Here is a 16,672-nt window from a genome sequence, read left to right as displayed (position 1 = left end):
CATGGAGGAGGGTACTTGTGGGGATGAGCACTAGGTGTTATATGAAAACCAACTTGATAATAAACTATTTAAGGGAAAAAAAAAGATTTAAGAGTCCTCTACACAGATGGAATGATTAACCTAAATAAGAAATAAGGAAACAAATGAGTGGAATAAATAAGGGGCAAGGTGATAATTTACTTTATTACGTTTTTTCAATTTTTAAAGAAATTGCAAATCTATAGAAAAGATTTGAGAATACAGTTGGGAGAATACAGTGAACACTTATTTAACCTTCACCTGAATTCACCAATTGTCAAAATAGGACATGTTTGCTTTCCTTCTTTTCACCTATATACAAACACATATACACAAATTTTCTTTTTGGCTGAACCATTTGAGAGTAATTTACCAATATTTCACCCCCAAATATTTCAGTGTCTACTTCCTAAATATAAGGATTGTCTCCTCTATCACCACGTTACAAATTCATGCTTAGGAACATTAACATAGATGAAATACTTTCTATCTGACATATAAGTGTATATCCAAATTTCCCAAACTGATCAAATATTGTCTTATGTATCTGTTTTTCAATCTAAGATCCAGTCAAGGGTCACATGCTATACTTAGTTATTTATGCTATTACTGTGTTGTTGGACATACATAATGAATTCTTCAGCCTAGTCTCTTTTAATACAAAGACTTTCCCTGGTTTTTCTTTCATGAAATTAACACTTTTGAAGAGCTCAGGCCAAGTACGTTGTAGAATGTCCTTTAATTTGGATTTGTAGCATTGTTTGCTTATGATTAGACTCCAGTTAACATTTCTGGCAGAAAGCTACACAGTTCGCGTTGGGTCTTCAGTGCCTCATGCACAGCAGGAGGTACATGATGCTGGCTGCTCCATATTAAAGTTAACGCTTGGTCTCTGGGGACTGTTGTGTCTGCCAGCGATCTTTAACATAAAAAAGTATCTTTTCTTCTTTCAAACAGTAAGTATGCTGTGGCCTGATGTTTTGAAATTGTGTGAGTATCTTGTTCTACAATAATTTTTTACCCAGTGACTATAAAATACGCTGATAATGGTGGGTTTTCTAATTTGGTATTATTTCTACATTTTTGGGTGACATTCTACTCTAAAGAAAAGCTTTTCCTTCTCCAGAAAGGAAAAGGGAAATTACAACAAGTTAAAAATGATTTTTGGACTTCATCTTTGGCTCACAGATTACTGTTTTCTATTCAATGTAATCCATTACTCTAACCATTCATTTTGAGGCTCACACAGTCCCTCATTCGGTCAGTGGGCACCAATTCAAAATGTCTCCTATGTTCTCTTGATGTTTCCTCATCCGTTTTTGAGTACTGCCTTACTTTCTGTTACTTATTATTTTACCAGTATAAACAATGGAGAAATAATAATTGTGTGTGCATGTGTGTACTCCATAATAACTCTGTTTCTCTGCTCCAGACCTAGAATCAACCATTTCTCCAAGAAAACCAGGTTCCTTTTAATAAGAAATAGCACTTAGAAAACAAGATCTGTCCACTAGTTGTACTTACATCTACTGCTGCTGTGATTTTATTTTTGAATACAATCTTAACACGATAACACAATTAAAATTAAAAAACCAAATAATCTGCAGGCATACTCCAAAAATCTCACTCTCTTCCCTATTCCTTTCACCTTGTTGTGCCCATGCTTCAGTAAGCAGCCAACTTTATTTTCTCATTTATTCTTCCTGTGTTTCTTTACACGATAAGAAGCAGTTATAGTATGTATGCGTGTGTAAACATATATATGTGTATATGCATACAAAAGGTAGTACACTATCTATAATTTTTCACTTACCAATATATCCCAGAAAGCATTACTTATCAAACCACAAGAATATTTGGAATTCTTTTTTTTATAACTGCATAGTACCCAACTGAATGGATATAACATAGCTTATCCAATTTCCTCTGTATAAACACTGATTTCTATTACTTAACTATTATAAATAATGTGGAAACAATAATCTTGTGTATCTTCAGAGCAAATAGATTGCTGGATCAAGCCTGACTTTCCTTATGTATATATTTCGTGTGATGTTACCTACTTCTCTGATTCCTTGTGGGTTGCACTATTTTGTACTCCTAGTAATCTATGAGTTCCTATTTCCCTATGGCCTGAACAACAAAATGTGTTATCAACCTTCTGAATATTTGACAATTCATTTTGGGGAAGTGGGCCCATTAATTTTATAGTCTAAAATTATTTAAGTAATTTGTTGTTCAACTGAACTACCATGAATACCTAAAGTATCCACATTCAAACTTGACTTCCTTATAACTAAGATTATATATCAATATATCATTTTTTGTCTTTTAGAAATTATGGTTTCTAAAAAAATGGGACAGTACAACCAGAAACACAGGTTTTAGGGGAGCCTGGGTGGCTCAGTCAGTTGGCAGCCAACTCTTGATTTCAGCTCCAGTCATGATCCCAGGGTCATTGGATTGATTCCTGCGTCAGGTTCCATGATGAGTGTGGAACCTGCTTGAACCTGCTTGAGCGCTTGAGATTCTCTCTCTCTCTTTCTCTCTCTTTCCCTCTGCTCCTCTCCCTGGCTCGCGTGTGTTCTCTGTCTCTCAAANCCAGTTTGAGAACTCAAGTATGAGATAATTATCCTTCTATCATGCCAGAGTAGAAACTACTCTTTCTCTTCTCACCAGCAAAAGACTTGTACTAGCTCTTTGTTCTTGGCTTTCAAACTTTTTTGACATTGACCCACAATAAGAAAGGAGTTTTAAGGGCACCTGAGTGGCTCAGTTGGTTAAGCGTCTGACTTCTGCTCAGGTCATGATCTCATGGTCCGTGAGTTCAAGCCCCGCATCAGGCTCTTTGCTGACAGCTCAGAGCCTAGAGCCTGCTTTGGATGGTGTGTCTCCCTGTATCCTCTCTGCTCTCCCTCACTCATGCTGTCTCTCTCCATCTTTCAAAAATGAATAAATGTTAAAAAAATAAAAAAAAATAAAAAGAATTAAGAGTTTAAAAATTGTGCTTTCATGAGGGTCATTTATCCTTAGATGGTGACACTACTCCCATACTTGCTACTTCAGAGGTAAAGTGAATCTTGGAATATTCTACTCTTTCATACAAAGCAAATGTAATACATTAATAATTTTGATGAATGCATGAATAATTTACTCATGCATTGCTTAAGCTAACTAAATAGAGCACACAGTGGTTTAAATCATTGATACAACTTGATAGTCTGGAATTCATTTCCACATTATTCATCTAGTAGGAACTGTAAGGAGAACAATCACAACCATGGTTATGACAGCAACAGCACTTAACTGTGTCAGGCCCTGTTCTAAGCATTCCACAAATGTCATCTCATTGAAGCCTTACCACAAACCTTACAAAGTAGATACCATTATTTCCATTATACTGATGCAAAAACAGATAATAAGTAACCACCCATGGCCATGACATTAGTAAATGGTGCAGCATGAATTCTAATCCAGATACCTGATTCCAGAGCTTGGATTCAACTATTTTATAATAGAACTTCTAGTGTTTCATTATATTATACTAGAGAAAAGCTTAAGGACTTAAAATAGTTTAATATTGATAAATAAAAATCGTTATTTTTTTTCAAGTACATTTTTAGCTGAATAAATTTTGAGTAGGAAGAAGTATTCTAAAATTAAATCAATGAAAATAATTAGCAATAAAACCTAAATTATTCATGATTCATGCAAATTTTGCTACTAGTCACATGAAATGTAAATGAAATGCATTCTTTTTTGTAGCTGATGAAATCAGCAATGAGTACCCTCAATTCAACAGGGGCCCTGGCCATGGTTCCTTGTTGAAGCACCATTACCAATGACCATGGACTTACCTCATCCGGGAAAAGATGCAACCTCTGCATCAGAGTTCTTCTGTGAAGGTTTTTTGGCAGCATGCCATAAATAGCTAGTTTCACAATCTGAAAAACAGATATATATAGGATTTAATAAGAAAAAATCTGACTTGAGATATAAGAAGGCAAACACATTTACAGATGGTAATGAAAACAAATGGGGTCAGACTCAAGTGAAATGAAAGAAATTGAGACCTAAATACATATATGGCAGCAACAGCAAAAGAATTGTTATTATCTTGCACATTACTGTTTTCTTTAGGCTCTATTTGACTTATATTAAAGGAAAAGGACAAGAAGAAGTTAAAAATAATCTACGTATGTGCCAATTATAGCTAGAACAAGCTTGTTATATACTGAAATGAGCAGAACCCAGGGAGGTCTTAATCCTGTTTTCTCCAGGTAGGAGATCACGAGGTTTCTGATTCATAAAGTAAGCCTGAACCATACAGTTATGAGACTGACTCTGTAAGTTACAAATCTACACCAATGGTAAGGTTATCATTCACTGAAAAATTACTGTGTGCACGGTGGTTAGTTGTATTATATTTGTTATCTTGTTTATGATGCTGAGTCTCATTTCACAGATAAGGAAACAGATTTAGTAAGGTCAAAGAATTCCCCCAACTTCATATATCTTGTAAACAGTGGTGCTAGAATTCAAACCAGGAGGTCTTACTTCCAGAATAAACACATGGTACATACAATCACACCTATAATGTGTTTCTCTCTGTAACTTCTCCAGAAGACAAAAAATCCTTTCTCTCTACCATACCCATTTCCAAGAGGGCAAACTAACCTTCCGTGATTTACTTTCCCCCTTTTAAGATTATCCTCATTGTTGGTCTGAATGTGATTTGATGTATGTGTTGTCAAGAGAAGGCCACAGAGTGTCACTCTGTGTTCCTTAACCTCCTGGGGGTCTGTGGTATACAGCACAAATACACTGTGAGGTCTTCATAACACTGCTGACAGGGACATCTGAAGGGTTACAACAAGTTTTACCCTCCGTGCTCATATTCCAAGGATATAACTTGACATGTATTAAAGTTAATTCACTAAATTATATGTGATAGAACAAGGCTGTACTGTAAGAAGCTTTCCTATTCCTTTAATTTTCTCATCAAATCAGACTACAAAACCTAACTACATACAAAAGCCAATGGCATCTCGTATACATTTTCCAATTTAGTGCTGTTAATACTCTATGTTCTGGAGATTTTAATAGAGAGTTACATTGTTAAAATTAAAAGCAATAAAAAATTCAGTTACTCAGTCACACAAGCCACATTTCAAGTGGTCAACTGCCACATGTAGCCAGTGGTTACCATATTTATCAGTACAGACAGAAGAACATTTCCATCATGACAGAAATTTCTGTTAGACAGCATTAATCTAGATATTAGTCTTTAAAATTTTAAATTTTTAAAATAAATTTTTTAATGTTTCTTTTTGAGGGGGGAGAGGCAGAGAGAGAGAGCGAAACACAGAATTCAAAGCAGCTCCAGCTCTGAGCTGTCAGCACAGAGCCCTACATGGGCTTGAACCCATGAACAGTGAGATCATGACCTGAGCTGAAGTCAGACGCTTAACTGACTGAGCCACCCAGGTGCCCCTAAAAGTCTTAAGTAGAAACGGACAATGTTGACATTACACAGCATGCTATCTGGACAGCCAGTCATCATATTCTCTGAATATCACCCTGGCAGCAATTTTATCATTTTGGTAGGGTTATATGCCATTTAGGTTTCATGTTCTTGACAAAATTTAGCAAGCTATAGTCACCTGAATTAACAAGATGTTTTTTTAAAAACTTGCCCTATTAAAAAATGCAAACATAACACTCAATTAGGGAAAGCCAGAAAGTGTAGAAAGGTTATAAGCTGACAGGGGAGAGAAAGACATACATACAACAATATACTCCCCCAAATAATAACACAACATGTACATGCAATCAAGTATTTATAGCTGTATAGACTTATTTATAAGTTCTAAGGAATTCAGAGAGTGAGAAAGACAGAGTAAAAGTGAGATTGATAAATACTAAAGACCTTCCGCATACAACCTGCAAACCAGGATATGTGCCATTTGTTTCACACAAAATAACTTTATTAACCACAGAACGGGTAAAAACATAAGAAAGGAACCATGTTAGGAAACAATATAAGGATGAAAAACTCTTAAGGGAACCATAATATATGGTAGGGATAAGGAAAAGCCCAATCAACATATTTATTTGAGTTTAATGGCATATGATTGTAATATTTTGAAATATTTAATAACCTACTAATAACTATTTAAATGTACTATTTAATGTGTTTCACAAATAATGTTCCAGGACTGTACTCTTAATCAGAAGGATGCATCAGAAAACAAAGTCTCTTATGAGTCCATATACCAAGTGCTGATTAGCAAATGATGCCTGCTGGCACAAGTCCTACTGTTCTAGGCAAACACTTAAGTATTTAATTTGGAAGTAAAATGACTGACCTCTTCTTTAACAAACTGTACTTTTTCAAAATACAAAATTAAAATTAATACTTCAAAAAAAAGAACTAACATCATTTAAATGAAATAATAATTCAAATGGAATTCACTCTGAACTATTTTCCAGACCTTCATCAAACATTTTGTAATGTATTTTAATATTTGTTTACAAAACATAATTTGGAACAATTTCTACAAATGCTAAATTCTTATAAAAAAAAGTAGGACTATATTGCCTCCTAGTGTACAGTGAGCATGCCAGAATACCACAGAAATAACATTTAAAACTATTTATTAAATACCCAAACTACAATTTATTGTAGCACTTATGGTGCATACTGTCAGTAGCCCTTACAACTTTTTAATACCATATATACCATCCCATAAATAGTCAAAATAGGATATTTTATTTGACCTGTAATAGTCCAAAAACACATTTTGAAATACAACATTAAAAATTTCTTAAGCAATTTCTAGATACGGTTTTGTAAAATACCTATTAATGATAAGAAGTAAAATATGCCCCTTTCCCTCACCCCAAGAAAATTATAGGCAGTATTACAAATGGTTGCATCCTAACAATAGATATTTATTTTTATTTGCTATTGTAGGGAAATAAAAAAGAATGTCTTCACAGCATAACACTTTGTTCATTTATGAATGCCTTTGGGTAAAAAGCTAAAATAGCTCCTAATGAGGAAAATGGTATCTATGTTATGCATATAGTTCAGATTGGATTATAAAGAGTAAAGGAAGGAAATATAAAATTGTGAAATGGTAAAAGGAGATTTTGCTTCTAGCAGTATTGAAAGCTAATATTAAGGTTAGAAATTTCTCCTAGTAAATAAATCATAAGTAAATATTAATAAAGTTAATAATATTGTTTTCAAAAACCTTTTCTTAAAAAAAAAAAAAAAAGAGTCTAAGGCTGGCATCTGCCCAGAGGGCATCAGCTTAGTGCAGGGCTTGGATTTCAAAGGACTACCTCTTTTTGGTCAGGAGGTAGGATCAAAGACTTTCTCGTAAACCCTGGTTTTCAGCAGAAAGGCACATCCAGAGTGTATAGTGGGGAAATTAAAAATTCAAATCTTTCCTGATAGGAAACAGATAACTACAAGCCTTACTGCACAAGGCTCAAGGTTTACAAGTCATTGCTGGGATCAAAACCCAGAACTCTAAAGGATAGCTTAAAGAGGTCTTAGGTTGGTAAAGCCCCATGCACTTGCCAGAAGCTAAGTTGATCTTTTGTAAAGAAATCCACTTTGAAGACACAGGTCTCAAAGAATTCTCAGTGATGAAGTTTCAAGGTACATGAGCTTATCAAGCACCCTGAGCAGAAACAATAAATTATAGATCCACAAAGAATACAAATATTAAAATCAGATACAAATACAAAGAACTAGGTTTACTATGCTTAAATAATATAAGGGACCAAAGTATGACAAAGAAAAAGAAAGACTATCAAAACTGACTAGCAAATTTGAAAAAGAAACAAGTAATAAAACTTCAAGAAAAAAAATAAGTCAAATTAGTAACTCACTAAGGGAGCTACTCCCTGGGTAGCTCAGTCAGTTAGATAGTTAAGAGCTGACAGATTTTCAGCACTGAAGATGCCAGTCCTCAAGCAAAATAAGTAACTTGAAAAGAAACAGGAAAATGGAAGGCAAAGGAAAGATTTCAGATGTATCACCAAAAAAAAAAACCAAAAACATATATATAAACAATTCAACTGACATCTAACTTAGCAATAACAGAAGCTAAAATCTGCTTGAACAGTAGCTTCAAACAGGTGAGAGAGAAACATGGTTACCGTAGAATTGCATATACTGCGTAAGCAAAACTATCTTTCAAGAAGAAGGCAAAAATAAAGACAGTTTCAGAAAAAATAGGAAGTTTACTATTAAAAGAATGTTATGATAGGAATGTCAAAAGAAGTGTTTCAAGAAGGAAATTAATCCCAAAGGAAAGCTGTTATGTGAAAAGGATGTATAAGCAAAGAAAAACATGAAAATTCAGTTAACTGTATAACACAGTAACAAGAATGTTGAATTGGAAGGGTTTTGAAAATTGATGACTATGTGAGGAAGAATAGGTGTTAAAAATCTTCTAAGGACCTTATTTTGATCTCGAAGAAAGTAAAGATTGATTAATCTTAGACTTCTAATAAACTCAATCCAAAAGAAGGCAAGAAAGAAGGAAAGGAAAAAATAAAATCTTCTTTCCTTTCTTGCCTTCTTTCGGATTGAGTTTATTTATTAGAAGTGTAAGCTTAATCAATTATCTTTACTTCCCTCCAGATCAAAACAAGGTCCTTAGAAGATTTTTGTGGTTTATATATATAGTGGAATGATACAACTCAGCAATGAGAAAGAATGAAATTTTAACATTTGCAACAATGTGGATTTAACTGGAGAGTATTATGCTAAGTGAAATAAGTCAGTCAGAGAAAGACAGATATGGAATTTGAGAAACTTAACAGAAGACCATGGGGGAAGGGAAGGGCAAAAAAATAGTTTCAGAGAGGCAGGCAAACCATAAGAGACTCTTAAATACAAAGAACGAATGGAGGGTTGATGGGGGAGAGGGAAGGAGGGGGAAATGGTGATGAGCACTGAGGAGGGCACTTATTAGGATGAGCACTGGGTGTTGTATGTAAACAATGAAGCATAGGAATCGACCCCTGAAGCCAAGAGCAACTGTATACACCGTATGTTAGCTAACTTGACAGTAAGTTACATTTAAAAAAAAATCATATAAGGTGCATAGTACTAATCTGAGGATGTTAATGATCAATAAATATGACCTGTAATACAGAAAAAGAAATAAATTAAATTTAAAGTAGAATGATTTATCAGGCAAACACTTCAAAAGAAGGCTGTAGAGTTTATTTAAAAAAAAAAAAAGGCCTTGAGTTAAAAAGTGTAATTGGAGACAAAAACAGCTGGTAGATACCCTGATTAATTCTTAGGAAGAATATAATTCCAAACTTAAATTCATCTAACACAACATCTTCAAAACATACAAAGAAAAAACTGACAGAAATACAGGGAAAAAAATAAATCCAAAATTGAGATCATAACATAACTCTTTTAGGTAATCAATAAATCAAATAAAGAGAAAAAAGTAAGACTTTCTGATTGGGATGTGCTTTGCATATTTGATATAATGGAGGTATAATCATACATAGATACATACATCTCTCTCTCCAAGACATTGTCAGCAAATATATTCTAGGTAATCATGTAAGCATCAAGTTATTAAACAGAAAAGCAACAAAACTGTTTGGCTAAATACAAAACATAGCAGAGTGTTTAGAAAATATATAGAATTGAATGATAATGAAATAATTATTTTTTATTATTTAAAAAAAATTTATAGTTTATTTGTTTTTGAGACAGAGAGAGACATAACATGAGCCGGGGAGAGGCAGAGAGAGAGGGAGACACAGAATCCAAAGCAGGCTCCAGGCTCTGAGCTGCCAGCACAGGACCTGATGCGGGGCTTGAACCCACGAACTGCAAGATCATGACCCGAGTTGAAGTAGGCCGCTTAACAGACTAAGCCACCCAGGCGCCCCAGTAATGAAATAATTGTTATCAAAACTTGTGTGATACAGTAAAGTGCAGAATCTGTGGCCCTGAATGCTAGCTACAATAGAAGGGGAGCAAGATGGGGAAAACTGTTCCCGAGACAGTCTTTTCACAGATGATAAATAATAAAAAATACAATAAACTTACTGCTACTGGATCCTTCTGGTGAAGTTGAGCAGCTGTTACTTGTCTAAATCCACCTGGATAGCTGTTAAAAGAAGCAAAGACATTAAAACTGGGAGTAGGCTATGATATACTATTTCTTGAAATGAATACATATTATAGAAAATATGAAAACTATTTTTATTATTAAATTATTCTTGTTTCTGGAAACTATGATGTTCATTAATGTCTTAAAAATTAAGTAGTAATGATGCTATTTGAAATGCTGTTCTTTTTAAGTGGTCAACTATCATTATTTCATAAAAATTGCACACCTTGGAAAACTCTCAGCATAACTATCATTTTCATTCATTCTGAGGTAGTTTGTCATGCTTGAATTTAAGAAAGAAAAAGCCATGAGCCAATATGCTTCAATACCCTGCCCAATCAGAATGTCCTATAAGCTAGGGGTCAGGTTTACGGAAAACAGTGGTGGCCACTTTGGTTCTGAAGTCCAGTTCAAACTCGAAACAGGGAACGATCCTGTTACCTATTAACAGTCAGTAAAAGACCACTAAGAGCTACACCTTGGTCTTAAGAAAGAAAATATTGTGTTCCTATCAAATTTATATATAAAATGGATGAATGGGAGATTTAAAATATATATATTTGGGATAGTACTTATGGAAGCTTAGTAACTTGGATGCCCCAGATGTTAAAACAAAAACAATATACACATGTCAGTTTCATAAAGCCTAAATGATTTTTGAGGAAGGATTAAAGAAAACAAACTCAGTGGACTCTGTATAACAAGTTAAAGATTACCTTCCTTTTATAAGTTTTAATCAGACTTAAAAACATTTGGAAGAACCACATTTCAGGAATAAAATTTAACAAAGCAGATTTAGAAGTTTGCTGAGAAAGATGGGTAATTTTCAAAGTGATATTTTCATTTATTTCAAGGAATTTCAGTTTCAGAAAAAGAAATACCTGTCTAGACTTCAATTCCTATATTCTTTCTCTCTGTGGAAAAAAAGTACTTTATAACTTCTACACTAAAGATCACCTTTCTGTTTTAACATTGAGATGCCAAGTTCTAAAGTATAATACCATTTACATTTTATTTCATGAGTTTGGACTTTATGCTGAAGAATCTGGAAAGGTGGAATAAAACTCTGAGTAGAGGAAAGACTTGAATAATGTAATAAATACTCAGCTGATTTTTACTGGTGAAAAACTGACTACACTTCTTTTTCCAGTGTGGGATAGCCTGAATGGAAGAGAAACTTTGTTTTAAATGTTCATCAATTTTTTTTTTCAGTTCAAATCAATTCAGTAAATACTTACTGAATGCCTACTGTGCTGGGTTCTGGGGAAATACAGATAAACATGACAGTATCCCATCCACAAGAAAAATGACTACATGAATCTACTGAGGCATCTAACAGTAAGCTATATTTCTAATTCCTACCAATACACTTTATATGACTCAACACACAGGTCAGGGTGCACACATACACATCTCATCTGGCCTCTAAAACAGTGAGAAGTGAATGTTTATGAAATATTTGGACAAGAAAAGATTTTTTGAGACTGGAAACCATAGAACAAATTATAAGGGAAAAGAGAGATTTAATTACATAAAAGTTAAATAACCATACAACAAGGGACATCATAAAGAAAATATGTAAAAAGTAAACTCTATAATAGTGGATTAATATTCTTAATAGATACAATGGTCAGAGAAAGTGCTAAGAAAAGCATTGATACCTTATAACAATGCAAATATAAACCATTAGATGTTCATCAAAGTAGCACAATCAATATTAAATCATTATTAATGACAATACTGGGTCAGTGGTTTTATGAAACCAAGCATTCTTATGCACTACTAGCACATAATTAAAGTGATGTTTGGAAATACCCACTAAAAGATCTATCGTTATCCCTTTCATCTTGAAATTCATTACTTTCCAGTTTTATTTTAAATTATCCTATATGTTGAAAAAGCCTACTGTATAAAGATGCTTTTCAGCTCTTTATGAAACTAAAAATTTTAATTAAAAAAAAGAACATTATATATGCAAATCATAGTCTGTATTATCCCACAGTGACTAACAATATTTATAAAAAAGCTTTCTGAGAATTTTATGTAAAGTGAAAAAGATGTAAACTTGTATATGTATTAAAATGTTTAGTCCACAGGATGAAAAATGATTTTTAGTTCCTTTTTTAAACTCTTCTGCATTTTCTAAAATCATCATATATTAAAATTTTTATAACTAGGAAGTAAAAATTTGAATACATAATGTAATAGTGTTCTGAGCATAATAAAACTGGTATATCCAGTGAAATGAAGAGTCAACAGAAACAGAGAAACAAAACAGAGATTAACCACATGGAAGACAGGCAAGAGGGAAGGCATTCAAGAAGCGGTGACGTCTGAGCCACGTTCTAATGGACCAGTAAGAGAGCTCCTGAGAAACACTCTGTGAAGTAGAACAACACATGCAAAGGCAGAAAGGCAAAAAATAGCAAGATGTCGGCTAAAATGAAGGATTCTGAAGCAGTGGTGGTAACTGGGTACCGAAAATGTACAAAAGTTTAGATTTTCAGCCCTTGATAGGAGAACTCTACTGAATGGGACACTAAGGGCACATTACCCTGTAGCTGTTCACTACTGGAGGTGCTATTATTTTCCACAGATATTACTGCTACAGTAATTACTATAGCATTTTGGGTCAATACTTCCCCCTTTATGCTTTTATCACATTATGTTACCCCGACTTTTTGTACTTCTTGCCCTATTATCTCTAAATTTTATAGAATTTAGTTTATCATAGAGATTTCCTAACTGTAGAAACTACTGAAGCTAGATGTGAATTTATTTTGGTTATGTAACAATTTCATGAATAAGTTTAAAGAGAATGGGCAAAGCCTGGTGAATGGAAGCAAAAAAAGTCATTCTGAGTGGATAACCTGGGTGGCTCAGTTGGTAAAGTGTCTGACTTTGACTCAGGGCATGATCTCATGGTTTGTGAATTCAAGCCCCACTGTCTGCTGTCAGCACAGAGCCCACTTCGGCTCCTCTGTCTTCCTTTCTCTCTGCCCCTCCCCTGCTTTTATGTGCTCTCTCTCTCAAAAATAAACATTTAAAAAATAAAATAAAATCTTAAAAAAAGTTATCCTCAGCATTTAAGATTGACCTACTTAGTCAAGAGATGAAAGGAAATAGATGAGACTTTAAAGTCTCNCGAGATCATGACCTGAGCCGAAGTCGGATGCCTAACCAACTGAGCCACCCAGGTGCCCCAAGATCTCAAAAGATTTTAAAAGGCTGGAGATAAAATTTAACCTAAGGTATTGTAGTTGGGTTAAAATGGGTTACAACATGGTTGAACACCAGCATGTTTAAGAAAGACTTGGGAGTTTTAGCTGACAGTGAACTTAGGGTACCAACCAATAGAGGATTCTATAACTGAAAGCTGGAGGACTCCCATTATACTAGGAAGCCATCAGAACATAGGCAGGTGAGTGTGTCTAGTTAAGAAAGACACTAGAGAGTGACCAAGATATAAAGGGGATAGTCAACGGGAAGCTATATAAAGAATTTTAAGTAACTACAGATGTTTAGCTTAGAGGAAAGACAAATCAATGGGCTCTTATTGATCCCTGCCTCAAAATTATCTGAAGGATGTCATGTGGAGAGATATGATTATTTTACATTGTCCAAAGAGGAGAACTAAGATGAATATGAAAGCTAAACAGATTATGATTCAATAGCATAAAGATTTTTCTAAAATTTAAACCATTTCAAAGATGGAATGAATAGGCTGCTTTTAAAAGCCATGAAATTGCTATTATTCAAACATAGGAAGAGAGACCTGGATCTTGAAAGGTATGTTGTGGAGATTTCAGGTATCTTCCAAACTTGGGATTTTGCTCACCATTTCTTAAACATCTCATGTATTTTCAGATGTTCAAGATAGTTCAAGAAACAGCAGTAACATGAATTATAGGAAATAGAAATAAATGAGAAGACTGATTTAAAATTAGAATAACCTAGATCAGAGAGGTTATGTGAATAGCCTCTAGAAAAAACAAATACTGTCAATAATAACTACTATTTGGAATAGTTCTGAGGGTTATTTTTGATTTGAGTAAATTATATATGCAGCATGTACAAAATAAGTATTTCCTTAAATGCCAATTTTTGAAAATAGCTTTTTCTTTTAAGTAAGATCAATTCTTCTTTTTTTGTTTGTTTTTGTTTTTTTTTGTTTTTAAGGGATGGTTCCTTATTTAATACATTTTTTGTGGAGCTTGAACTTATNGGTGAGAGAGAGAGGGAGTCACAGACTGAAACAGGCTCCAGGCTCTGAGCTGGCAGTCAGCACAGAGCCCGACGCGGGGCTCGAACCCACGAACCGCGAGATCACGACCTAAGCGAAAGTCGGACGCTTAACCGACTAAGCCACCCAGGCGCCCCGGAAATAAATAATTTTAATCAAGAATGAAAGTTCAGTATAGGAGGTATGCTTAATTAAATCTGTATATGACCTGGAGCAGAGGGGTTAACACATTGCATGACACAATCAAGATCTCAAAAGATTTTATTTTATTTTATTTTATTTTATTTTATTTTNNNNAATAAGTATTTCCTTAAATGCCAATTTTTGAAAATAGCTTTTTCTTTTAAGTAAGATCAATTCTTCTTTTTTTGTTTGTTTTTGTTTTTTTTTGTTTTTAAGGGATGGTTCCTTATTTAATACATTTTTTGTGGAGCTTGAACTTATAACCCCAAGGTCAAGAGTTGCATGCTCTTCCAACTGAGCCAGCCAGGTGCCCGTAGTAAGATCAATAGTATTTTTTTTTAATGTTTATTTATTTTAGAGAGAGAGAGACAGTGAGAGCCAGGGAAGGGCAGAGAGAAAGAGGGAGACACACAATCCAAAACAGGCTCCAAGCTGTCAGTACAGAACCCGATGCAGGGTCCGAACCCATGAAGCGTGAGATCACGACCTGAGCTGAAGTCAGACGCCCAACCAACTGGGCCACCCAGGCACCCCAATAGTATTTTTTTTTTTAATTTTCTTAATATTTTAATGTTTTATTTATTTTTGAGAGAGAGAGAGAGCGTGAGCAGGGGAGAGTCAGAGAGAGAGGGAGATACAGAATCTGAAGCAGGCTCCAGGCTCTGAGCTAGCTGTCAGCACAGAGCCCAACACGGGGCTCGAACCCACAAACCGCTGAAGTCGGACGGTTAACCGACTGGGCCACCCAGGCACCCCAATAGTATTTTTAAAGTAATATATTTCAAGCCTATCTTCCTTGACAATGGCATTATCATTTTTTTTGAGTAGTAGATACTTGATGTTACATTAAAGTGTACAACTTAATGATTCAACAACTCTGTGTTATGCTATGCTCACCACAAGCATAGCTACCTTCTGTCACCATACAAGGCTATTATAACACCAGTGACTATATTCCCTATGCTGTACCTTTTATCCCTGTGACCTATTCATTTCATAACTGAAAGCCTGTATATCCCACTCCCTCTCACCCATCCCTTCCACTCATCCTCTCTGGCAACTATCAATTTGTTCTCTGTATTTATAAGTCCTAATTCTGCTTTTTTGTGTGTTCATTTGTTTTTTTAGATTCCACATATAAATGAAAGCATATGGTGTTTTGTCTTTCTCTGTCTGACACATTTCACTTAGCACTAGACACTCTAGGTCCATTCATGTTGTTGCAAATGGGCAGTTTGCATCATTTTTTTATGGCTGGGTAATATTCCAGTGCCCACGCACACATGTACATCATTATCCATTCATGTATCCATGGACACGGTTTGCTTCTCTATCCTGGCTGTTATAAATAATGCTGTAATAAATACAGAGGTATATATATCTTTACAAATTAGTATTTTTGTTTTCTTTGGGTAATAACCTAGTAGTGGAACTACTGGATCATACAGTATTTCTATTTTTAATTTTTTATGGAACCTCCACACTGTTCTCCACAGTGGCCACACCAATTTACATTCCCACCAACAGTGCATGAAGGTTCCTTTTTCACATTATCACCAATACTTGTTATTAAATGTTTTCTCGATTCTGGCCACGCTGACAGATGTAAGGCAATATCTCATTGTGGTTTTGATTTCCATTTCCTTGATGGTTAGTTATGTTAGCATCTTTTCATATGTCTGTTGGATAATGGCATTATCTTACCCAGTATGTGAGGAGTACACTTTTTGTTCCCATTTATTTCCAGAAAATGCAATGTGCCTTGTGTTCATTATGACAACATGATCCCCACAGTCACCTAGATTTAAAAAGAACAAAGAAGAAAAGATTTTATATGAAAGTCATGATTTTAAGAAAAAGTGGTCTTGGTTATTCATAAAGCTTTTCAAAGTCTAAAAACAACACATTAAAAAATATAAAGCAAGTCACAGTACAACACCAAAATCCTTGAACAGGATTTTGCTATTGTCTTCCTCTTTTACACAACATCTGAATACAGAAAGAGGGAGAGTTGGCCAGACATTTGGAAAATCTCAACACCAAAGACAAAAGAGAATATATT

At 34.5% G+C, this 16,672-nt stretch overlaps 1 protein-coding gene across 2 annotated transcripts in view; it reads right to left on the bottom strand.

Moving 5' to 3' along the window:
- Positions 1-16,672, bottom strand: part of MRPL13 (mitochondrial ribosomal protein L13) — a 47,410-nt gene that overhangs the window by 18,399 nt on the left and 12,339 nt on the right. For both annotated transcript variants that reach the window (XM_077764754.1, XM_077764743.1), the window contains exons 3-5: positions 16,315-16,408; positions 10,121-10,181; positions 3,876-3,962 (exon numbers count right to left, since the gene is read on the bottom strand). In XM_077764754.1, the coding sequence (XP_077620880.1) occupies positions 3,876-3,962; positions 10,121-10,181; positions 16,315-16,408 (242 nt within the window). The remainder of the gene's footprint in view (positions 1-3,875; positions 3,963-10,120; positions 10,182-16,314; positions 16,409-16,672) is intronic.

Source organism: Crocuta crocuta, unplaced genomic scaffold (genome assembly GCF_008692635.1).
Source record: "Crocuta crocuta isolate KB4526 unplaced genomic scaffold, BGI_CrCroc_1.0 scaffold260, whole genome shotgun sequence".
Taxonomy (NCBI): domain Eukaryota; kingdom Metazoa; phylum Chordata; class Mammalia; order Carnivora; family Hyaenidae; genus Crocuta; species Crocuta crocuta.
The sequence above is the reverse complement of the archived record's forward strand: the minus strand, read 5'-3'. Positions and strand labels throughout refer to the sequence as shown.